The sequence below is a fragment of the Nylanderia fulva genome, unplaced genomic scaffold, assembly GCF_048542155.1.
Source record: "Nylanderia fulva isolate GAGA-0341 unplaced genomic scaffold, ASM4854215v1 Scaffold18, whole genome shotgun sequence".
NCBI classification, from domain to species: domain Eukaryota; kingdom Metazoa; phylum Arthropoda; class Insecta; order Hymenoptera; family Formicidae; genus Nylanderia; species Nylanderia fulva.
Window position 1 is genome coordinate 3,756,493 of NW_028190055.1, and position 10,838 is coordinate 3,767,330.

Sequence of the window (10,838 nt, forward strand, 5' to 3'; positions counted from 1 at the left end):
GCGATTTTCTGACTTCTTTGTGTTCTTATTTGTTTAGGATACATTTTTTGCTTTCTAAAATCGTAAAATACAATAAATCACTTTCTCCTCTCTTGTCACTAGACAACTTCCCACGTCTGTCGCGTCGATCTTGAAATGCACTATCTGTGACGCAGTAGCACAGTACGAGTGCAAGTCGAGGAGTAGATTATGTCTCGCCTGTTTGTCGCCGATCCCGACGATTCCGTTGACTCACGAACCTTGAAACACTTCTGCATAGATCATCAGTGAGGCGCCAAGTCGAGACGTAATTACTCGACATCGTCTCGATTAATTGAAACACAAATTCCGACTACTGAAATGAAAAGTGTCAAAAATGATCTCTCATGGTATGTTTTACATAAAAATTGAAAAATGAAGTATAAGCGAAATTTTACTAATATCAGCCATATGTTGCAGATATTCAGATATTTATCCTTTTTACATGCATGTTCATTATTTCTTAGTACAGAAAATTATCTCTTTTAATTTTGGTAATTAATTATAAACTTGAAAAAAATTTAAATTAATTTTAAACTAATTATTGTTCAAATTATTTGTTAATACATATCTTTTAGTATAAGCAATATATATCTCATAAATAGTATAAAAATTTGTAATATTTAAGTTATTCAAGAGTAAAGATATACTTTGATAGTTCCTCGTTAAGCCTGCAAGAAAATTCCGATTAGGATTAGAACGCAAATTCGCGTTTAAGAAAATTCCAGCAGTGTATGCGAAATGTAGCGAGACACTCGATCGATCGATCATTATTGTCATGACTCTGTTCGCCGACGCTTATGTTAGTGGAGCGTGTAACGGTATGGATCGCCGGATATATTACAAACCTAAGATTTTTCCGGAACACGGCGCACTGCGTCTGAATACATAATCGGCGACCCCGGCATTCTCAGATCATTTTGTGATGCACGCCACCCGGTACCGTAAGAAGGTCTTAATTCATACAAACACACGTGTATATATGTATAAGCATCTCAGTCACCCGTCAATATAAATTATAATTTCTTTCCAAACAAAACGTATATAAAATATATATAGATAACTTTCCTAAATAATATATAAAATTTTGTCTTATCTGCTAATCGTTTCATGTGTATGATTTTTTATTAATATAAATAGATATAAAGATATTTTATAATAATACTATATGTATGTACATATATGAAGATAACTCTATGAAAGAAAAAGAGAAAGAGAGAGAAAAAGATGTTATACAATTTTAATAGTATATTAACAATATTTATCTGTCAACAAATAAATTTAATATAATCAGTAATAATATAATTTTATAATTATATATTGCTATATTATATTATTATTAAAAATTCTTTTCTTAATTAATACGTCTCGGCCGTCTTAAGTCAAGCTCCATGTTCAAGGATTTGGTGAATTTCGAACGTTTCGTCACGTTATCGTACTTTACGTCGTTCTCTCCTATATCTTCGTTATTACTCATCAATTCCGGCACGCAACATCTCTCGTCGCCGCGGCCGTTCCAGTATTTCGGGCAATACGGCGGATTGGTTTCGCTGAAGCAGAAGGACCCTCTGATATTGACCGGGGTGTGCTGGCCCATCTTCACGTACTCCCCTGCTCTAGCGGCGATCCTCGGACCCGAGGGACACCTCCTGGAGCAGGACTCGGCCATCATACTCGCCCCGTCGATGCTCTGCGCCATGAAGCAAATGGACCACACGTGGCTGCACAGATGGAACATCTCCCTGTCCTGACAGAAAGGTTGCACCTTGCCGCCGTTCACGCAGAAGTCCACGTGACCCACCCGGCCGACCTCGCCGTAATATCCGGCGTTGGTGTGGATCACTTCCACGAAGTCGGCGTCACCGGCGTCCAAACGGTTCATCAAACCCGGTCGGACGAGCGGACGAGCCGGGTCCAAGCCAATTATTCTATTATTCGTAATTTTATCACATTTATATACATTTTTTTATAGAGGTTGTTGATCAGATTTTGGGTCCGTCTAGTTGAATCTTCTTCAAAATTGACTATAATCGTTCACATTTTTTCAGAACACTACTAATGAGAAACGAATCGAAAGAGTACAAGATATGAAGAAATATTGACAGATCAATAGGTACATTATTTATTAATTCATTAATTTCAGAAACAAATATTTAACTTATATATATATAAAAGGTACATAATCTTTTTTGTCATCACACAGAAATTAAGAGTAGGCTTAATATTTTCTCTCTCTCTCTCTTTCTGAACAAAATCAAATTGTAAAGCTTTAAATTAAAACGCTGACATGCGAAATTATTATTGTATAAGATGAAGAAGAAATCTTACCTGTGCATCCTGAAGAGCAGATAATTGGCCATGACGCCGCAGACGTGAGCGCCTAAGGAATGTCCTATGCAAGTGGTCCTCGCGATCGGCAGTCCAAGGTTTCTCAAGACTGTCAAAGTTCCGGCAAGACACCTCGCTACCGGTCGTACATTCTCCACTGCTGCTGGATAACATGGCCGTGCGCCTAACGCACCCCAATCGACCAGGAACACGTTGTAGCTGCCGTTCCTCAGGTAAGCATCGCGCAGAATCGCGATTGGCAACGTATCATCACCACCTGCACGGATTATATATAATTAATATAAAAATTAAAAGACTGGGAAAAAGTAAATTACAACCGCTTAAAACAGTGACTGTAAGGACGTCTAAAGAGTGCTCAAATATTCAGATATCCCCAAAAATTGTTTGGGAAATTATTTATTTTTGTCTCATATTTCTTTGTTCGAATCTAATTTAATATTATAAGAATATTCGTGTAACATAATATTATATTATTATTTGATTGTAATATAATATTATTTCTTGATTGTAAGGACATTTAAAGAATATTTTAATATTTAGATGTCCTCAAAAATGTTTGGAAAATGTTCAATTAAAATTGTCTCATATTTCTTTATTCAAATCTAATTGGATGTTAATTCGAATATTCGAACTTGATTATAAGGACATTTAAAGAAAATACTCTGATATTCAGATAAACCCTCAAAAATAGTTGATAAAATTTTCAATTAAGTTCATCTGATCATTTTTCATCCAAACCCAATCTCTAATCCCAGATAACACAAGCTATTGAAAAAGAATTAATTTGTATGTCATCAATTTCGAGTCCCTTTTCTATCTATCTAATTCTATCTATATTTGAAAAGGAACTCGAAATTGATAACGTATAAGGTGACATACAAATGAATTCTTTTCGAATAGCTGTGCTATTTGGGATCGTAGCAAAACTATTCCTCCAAGAGCTTCACCTGCATATCCGTGAATCAGGATGACGTTATCCCTGGCGGGCTCGTAATCCTGCCGCAACCAGTCGGACTGTTCCGCGGGATCCAGCGTACGTCTCGGTCGGCCCGGCGTGTAGAGACGCACATGCACATCGGGATCGGGACAGACGTCCCGATCGTTTCCTCGCCTCCAGACGCAGTCGTCCTTGTTGTACTCGGCGGCGGCGCCGCTCTCGATGGCATCGCGAATCGGCCCTTCGCGTCTCATTTCCCGCCAGGCGATGATGTGGCCGCATCCTCGCGCGACCAGGAACGCGAGGACCGTCAGAAGCGCGCGCATATCTCTCGGGGATGTTTCTGCGAGCCGTACGTTTCGGGAACTGATGATGATCGAGACTCGCGGTTGACTTTGCCACCCGGGTGTACCGTTTTGCCGATCTCTCTCTCTCTCTTTCTCTCTCTCTCTCTCTCTGTCGCTTTAAAGGTCTCCCTTCCTTTGAACCTTCCCCACCTGGTTGGTAACCCACCGCGTCGTCACCGGATGACTAGAAGTATTTTGGTCACTGGTATCGGATTTATTCTTCCGCGAGCGTTGACAACTCCGTTCGATATACCAAATTGAATCTTTTCTCGCGGGAGAATGCGCGCACGCGGAAGGAGTCCTCGAACTTTTGACCTTGATTTCGAAGGTGGCAGAGTTTCTGGCTTTCATCACTTAATTTCCGTATACATCAAATCATTTTTAGTATATTATATTATTGTCAGATGGATAATACACATATTTATATATAGAGTGAAAAGTAGTGTGTTGGATATATTTTTAAAATCTGTGATAAAAATCTATCTAATATTTATGCTTATTAGAAAAATTTTGCAATCAAATTCGAATGCAGGGAGTCTTTTTTTAGATTGATATATAATAATTATCATACGATAAGAATTTGGGATATCCTGTACGTTTTCATTCAGGAAAAGAAAACAATCATGTAGGACTTATATTTGCATACGTGAAAACTGGATTAAAGAACCTGTTGTCTCTTCCTAGTAGTATAATTGACCAAAAACTTGACCTTGAATAATTTCGCAACCCTAATCCATGTAGAAATTATGTATATATACAGACATAATGCGAGAGACAGACATTTCATCATCACAGAGAAAAGCGGAATAATAATCACGGCAATAGCTTTCGATGAATGAAGCGTGACATAACGTCTGAATAAATTTTAATAATCGAGATGCAAGTGTGCCATCTATTTATATAAGTCCGAGATTTATTCTTATATCATCTAATAAATATAATTTTAACGCATTAATGATTTTTTTATTGTACATGTAAATGTAAAAAAAATAAAATAGTATACAATTTACTTATATTTATACATATTATGTAATATACGAAGAAACGAATTTACGATAAAATAAAATAAAAGAAATTTCAAATTTTATCTGGTCAAAAAATTTTAAGACATTTGATATGACAAAATATTTTGTATGGATAAAGCGTTAAGTAAACATCGAAAAGTTAAATCCGATGCATCGAATGCTCTGTTCCGAACATATTTTCATTTCCCGAAAACAGAACGATAAGATATTTTCACAAATACAAGATACCTTGATTTCTGATTAAGCAGTTTGTTGAAGATACACAAAACGTTTAAAATATAGCACCTATCATATAATTGTATTATGGATTTTATCTTCTTGAAGAATGTAATATATACACTACATATTTATACATAATATCAAGTCAGATGTTTCTTCTTAACAAGACACATCAAATGCAAAACAAACATATGTAATATCGAGCAATTTAATCATTTATCAAGTAATGACAATAAAAGTATACTCATATATACACATTTTATATATTTGTTATATATAATAAGTTATAGAATATTATTATAATCGCATAGTTTGACACATAAGGTAAATTATGGTGAAACCGCGTAAGCAAAGCTCGAAATAGGCAAAATTTCCTTTTATATGTGCTAGACATATATGTAAGTAGGGCGAAATTATAGGGGTAGCGATACAGCCTATCTCCGGTGATGTGTTAGAAAATAATGTATAAAAGTATGGTAAACGATATCGTTACGACTTTAAATTTCACCAGATTTGGAAATGAAGTGGAGACAAATCGCTATTACGTTCAAAATCCCAAACCGCAGTGCTATTAAGAGGTTTCAGTCTAATTGAGCAATCTCTTCTAGCGGAAATCGAGGACATTTTTTGTTGCGATATATCGCCAAGAAATATTTAACACTTGTCACGTTCCCTTGCCAAATCAATTCAATATATCGAGCACAAATAACAACGGTATCATATCCATTTAAGTCAGACTTTAGAACTGATTCGCATATATATGCGATATTTAAAAAAATTATGTTTAAATAATACATGTACAATTAATGTATACATATTAGATATCATTTTGAAACAATATAAATTTTCAGATATATTATTTTATTGTGTTGTGTCAATTTTAATTACCTCTTATATTATATTGAGATTATTCGCTGTATTAAAATATATTTTTATGCTGTGAATAATATGATTTTAATATATAAGAAATATTTAAAATTGACAATTATATAAAATTCTTACATGTGTATTTATTTGAAAATGTAAAAAGATAAGCAAGATTTATTTGCTTAAATAAAAATAAGATATCTGAAGTTTTGATTGCGTCAAAAAATATCTAATAATATTATAGAAACCTGTAAAATATTAATATTCTAATTTTTTTCTGCAAACAAATTCTTCTAATTCTCCTAAAATTTCCTTAAAAAAATTTAACTTTAAATTAATTTTGTGAATGAAAAGATGACAATTTGACAGTTCCTTGACATCAATAACAAATCGTTGTACATATATACATTTTACTAAAACTTGTAACTTGTAACCGCTTTCAAAATTAGTACCTCATACATTAACGAAAAAATGATTTTCTTCTAATTGCATTGCAAACAAAATTTACATTAATTATCATGTAATTATACATGAAAAGTAAATATAAGTTATCGAATCAAGGCACGTAATACAATATTAAATTTTTTTAAATAGAAAATGAAAAGCATCATAATTTGCACTAAATATAATTTTAACTATTTCGTAAAACAATTTTTATTAAATATTATTATTATATTCTATTATATATATATATATATAGATAGAAATAAATATAAAAAAATATAATTTTCTAAAATAGAGTGAGTTCGAAATTTCTATTTCTACGTATTCTTTAACTGTATATTTTGAAATCAAAATGTTCTCTACGGAAATAAGAATCATTAATACTTATGAATTGCAGAAATGGTTTAAGATGAAAAGGCTTTTCAACAGTAATGTCTCGCATTATGCAAATTATGTATTGCGACAGTTGTTTTCGGCAGTACACGTGTTATTTTGTACTCGTAATAACCACTTTCTTCTTATAATCTTTATTTACACATATTTTCATATACCAGGAAAAGCAATATATATCCTATTTTAAATATTTCAAAAAATTTTTAATAATAATGAAGCTATAATTAAAGTTTACAAAAATATATAATACACGACTAAAAACAAACACATGTAATGAATTGTGTAATAATAATGGCACAAAATGTAATAAAAAATTAATTTTTTTTTTAAATATTAAAGTTAACAACTAGACTGAAAATTGTAAAAAATAATTTTGCTCGTTCAAATCTTTGTGAAAAATATCTAAATTTCGAATTTTTCGTGCTGATTTGTCATAGACTATATGTATGTATATATCTTATTTATCTAATATTATCTTTTTTTTTGCACAAAGGAAAATGCAGTCGGTTATTATAGATATATGATACATATCCGTGTACCACCGAAAAGGACTGCCGCAATATTTGCGTAACGCAAAACGCAACGATCGGATCCGGTATTTGAAGTGAAAGTTTAAAACCTCCTAGATCTTCGTTAACTTACTATAGAGAGAAAGTCTCGTCAATTTGAATCTTGGAATAAATTGACAAAAAAATTCTCCCTCTTTCTCTGTCAAAATTAAATGAAAAAATATGGCTATTTACATTAAGAAATTAAAAGAAGCTTTTATAGAAATTTTCGCATAATATATGTATATATTTACAATTGATAAAAACTCCAGCATGATAAATTATAACTTGAACAAGTAATTTTTTTAGTTATGTCTATACATGAAATATTTGATCAATATAAATTTAATCTTTCGATTAAAAACTATAACATTAGATTCGACCATAATTTATTTCGGTTCTTTAAATTAAATTTTATTAACAATTCTTTCGACACAACAACAAAATAAAATTAGAATGCAATAGATTGATTAAAATAGTCAATGCTTTCATTATTATAAAAAAATTAATGGCATGAAATATATGATAGGATGATGGTAACTGTTACATTAATCACAAGCAAATGTGTTTTATTTATAATAATCAATCACAATAAATCACAATAAGCTTTTCAAAAAACACAGCTCTAAAATATTACAAACAGGTATGTTTAACTGAGCACACATAGATACGCGATAAGAATAAGTGTTGATTCACATTATGGGACAATAATCTGTGTGACATACAAAATATTCTTCTATAAACATGAACATATTTGTTCTTACTATGCATCTTTTAAGATTGCAAGTTTAATATATAAATGTGTTTTCGCACATATATATTACAAAAGAATATTTTGTTGTATATCATATAATGTGTGAATCTTTATCTTTATATAACTTATGTTTGGCCACAAATTTGCTGTCCGGAAGTACGAGTAAGTATACATTACATAAAAGTCAGTTCAAAAAAGTTCAGCAACTCAGACAAACATATAGAAATCTTTCAGCGAACAGAATGTTTGCGCACAGTGACTAAAAAAACTTATAATCTGATTCAGTTTTATCCCTCATTAATATTACAACTGATTGTCAACGACAGATAGTCGATAAGATGTCAACATAAATGCATGGCTAAAAAAAAAATGCTTAATGCAGTTTCAATGATTTTGATTACATAAAAATAATGGCATTGTTAGCTCTCGTAGATATACCATCATATGAAGACCCATCAATTCTATACAGAATGAAAAAAAATTTACATACAATAACTGTCCTAATAGCCTATGTACAGAAGAAAATAAACAATTTTGAATAATCGGGATATAGTGCGTTCCATGTGGAAACATGCTAACATTAAATCTATACATATTTATTTAACAGCTAGATTCTGTAATCTAGAACTGACAGCATTGGTAATCTGTTCTTTATTTACATCTGCGATCTTTCCGGTATTAGCCGGAGACGAGCCTAATCTAGCACATGCCTTTTTGTGCATAAACCAGTGCAATCTCTGACACTCCCTGTCACAATATTGCACCGCTTTGCATTTGCTACACTTTTTGGTAGCTTTGTGTTCGCCGCAAGTCACACAATTCAGGGCATCAGGGAAGCCTCGTTGCCCATTAATCGCAGCAGAAACTACAGAGACAGCGGACGGTGGATCTGAACTAGCCAACGTAGCAACCATTTGGCGAAAAATTGTACTTTCTCTGAATGGAAACTCTCTTACGCACTCTCTCAAAAATGCCTCCTGGTACTCTGGTAAGCCGTCACTCTTGCTGCACTTGAGGAATCTTCGTACCAAAAGTTCTACAGTGTCAGATTTCTTTTCTTCGCTCTCCTCATTTCCGCTTTTCTCCGCTTTCATAGCTTCTTGTCGTTTCTGACATTTCAACACTTCGGCCACAACACAACTGAGATAATGATACTTGAAAGCCATCACTTCATTCGTTTCAGCGCCTCGTGTCATTTCTCTGTAGCGCAGAGATTCCAATACTTTTTGTATCTAAAAAAATAAGTAATAATAATAAAGTAACCATTATCTTCACAAAAAATATTTTAATATGTCAAATAAAGTATATGTTACATTTAATGTCTCATTATGTTCTTTTCTCTCTTACATTGTAATTTACTTACTTTTGCTGCATTTTCCAGTAGTGCAGGAAGTCTCTGCAAATTCATACATACGCGTACAGGATTTACATTAACTTGCATTATAAACTGATGAAAGCATTCTGCTAAATGTGGCGGTAGCATGGGTTCAGTTTGCAAACCCTGCGGCTTAATAAAATAATCTATATCGGCCTTCGGAATAAAATTGTTGATAGTCGCTACACAATTGTGATTTCCCACAAACGCCGCCATTTGGGCTGCTGTTCTGCCAACACTGTTTGTGGCTGTTAAGCGTGCACCGTATGACATTAAAATGTGACACAATTCAGCGTTGCCACTTAAAGCGGCGAAATGAAGAGCAGTATACGCATGTTCATGTTGACACGCATTTACATCTGCTCCCTATAAATAATAGTTATACTTTGTCATATTATTCTTTTGGGCAAAGTCGTGCACAAACATGCATTTGATCGAATTCCGAAAGAAAAAGGATCCAAAAAAAGCATACATATATACATATATACATATATATATATATAATATATATATATATATATAATATATATTATATATATATATATATATGTATGCTTTTTTTGGATCCTTTTTCTATATATATATTCTATATATATATATATATATATATTATATCGTTAAGAGAATACACTTGAATGTAATAAAACAATTTACACGACGTAGAGACGTAACTTTTATTGACACAAGACTTTATCAGTAGAATCAACACACAGCAAGACATAACCTACCTGATCGAGGAGCATCTGCACGATTTCATTGTTTCCCTTGTAACAGGCATGTTGGAGCGGACTCATGCCATTCTCGTCGACGAAGTCTATCTTGAGTTTGTTCTGCGCCAATAGTGCTTTCAGTTCGGACACCTCATTGCGGCTGATTTTTGTAAAAATATCCCTCTGCAAATCCGTGAAACCTTCCGTAGCGGGCGCCATGTTGTTGTCGAATGTGAAGCTCGTTAGGAATCGACTAATCGATATTTATCGATTTATCGACCGATTCAAAATTTGAAAGAAAAGATTTTTCCTTTCACTATATAGTTCGATTAATAATCAATTTTGCGTAAATTTTGTGCGATTGTTAATAATAAAAAATTATATTCGACGTAAAAAGAAGACTCAAGTTGTTAACAGCTGTAGATAAAGGATACAATTTTCGTATAATTAAAATGAAGTAAATAATGTTTGAAAATATAAATGCTTGTTAGATAAGATTAGAATATTTATAATATTCGGCGGAGATTTAAATATTTATTTTTGTAGTTTTATTTTATTAATATTTATCATTAATATTAATTTATTTTAATTTTTTTAATTTTTTAAAATCTTTATCAATCTATAAAGATAAAATTAATAATTATTAATAACTGTGTAAATATTTTGAAATTTTGTAACAATTATTAGCATATTGCTATTTAAATCTACCGTAAATTATTCACGAATTATAAACAATTTAAAATAAAATAATATTAATTTTCTTGGCAATTTGAAATTAAATATACTGCTTTAAACTCGACTTTAATTACGGTAGTTAACTAAGCTTTTAATTGCGATATTTAACTAGAAATC

The 10,838-nt window shown here is 32.3% G+C and overlaps 2 protein-coding genes across 2 annotated transcripts; both read right to left on the reverse strand.

Moving 5' to 3' along the window:
* Nucleotides 1-1,296: 1,296 nt before the first annotated feature.
* On the reverse strand, nucleotides 1,297-4,593 carry LOC114935650 (phospholipase A1). The gene is made up of 3 exons (XM_029308538.2): nucleotides 3,315-4,593; nucleotides 2,347-2,623; nucleotides 1,297-1,946 (listed from the first exon to the last, which is right to left on the reverse strand). Exons 1-3 carry the CDS (start codon nucleotides 3,628-3,630, stop codon nucleotides 1,373-1,375), a joined length of 1,167 nt encoding a protein of 388 aa, XP_029164371.1. The 5' UTR covers nucleotides 3,631-4,593; the 3' UTR covers nucleotides 1,297-1,372.
* Nucleotides 4,594-7,699: 3,106 nt separating this feature from the next.
* Nucleotides 7,700-10,228, reverse strand: LOC114935649 (ankyrin repeat and MYND domain-containing protein 2). Its single transcript, XM_029308537.2, has 3 exons — nucleotides 10,005-10,228; nucleotides 9,265-9,642; nucleotides 7,700-9,133 (listed from the first exon to the last, which is right to left on the reverse strand). The coding sequence occupies exons 1-3, from the start codon at nucleotides 10,203-10,205 to the stop codon at nucleotides 8,498-8,500; spliced, it is 1,215 nt and encodes a 404-aa protein (XP_029164370.1). The 5' UTR covers nucleotides 10,206-10,228; the 3' UTR covers nucleotides 7,700-8,497.
* Nucleotides 10,229-10,838: the final 610 nt, after the last annotated feature.

Bases quoted from the DNA above. Each gene is read 5' to 3' on its own strand.
- LOC114935650 (XM_029308538.2), bottom strand. From the start codon at position 3,630: ATGCGCGCGCTTCTGACGGTCCTCGCGTTCCTGGTCGCGCGAGGATGC. The intron at 2,624-3,314 runs GTGAAGCTCTTG...TAATCCGTGCAG, and splicing joins CCTGATTCACGGATATGCAG to GTGGTGATGATACGTTGCCA. The intron at 1,947-2,346 runs GTAAGATTTCTT...TACGAATAATAG, and splicing joins CTGCTCTTCAGGATGCACAG to AATAATTGGCTTGGACCCGG.
- LOC114935649 (XM_029308537.2), bottom strand. From the start codon at position 10,205: ATGGCGCCCGCTACGGAAGGTTTCACGGATTTGCAGAGGGATATTTTT. The intron at 9,643-10,004 runs GTAGGTTATGTC...TATTATTTATAG, and splicing joins TGCAGATGCTCCTCGATCAG to GGAGCAGATGTAAATGCGTG. The intron at 9,134-9,264 runs GTAAGTAAATTA...TTATTTTTTTAG, and splicing joins TACTGGAAAATGCAGCAAAA to ATACAAAAAGTATTGGAATC.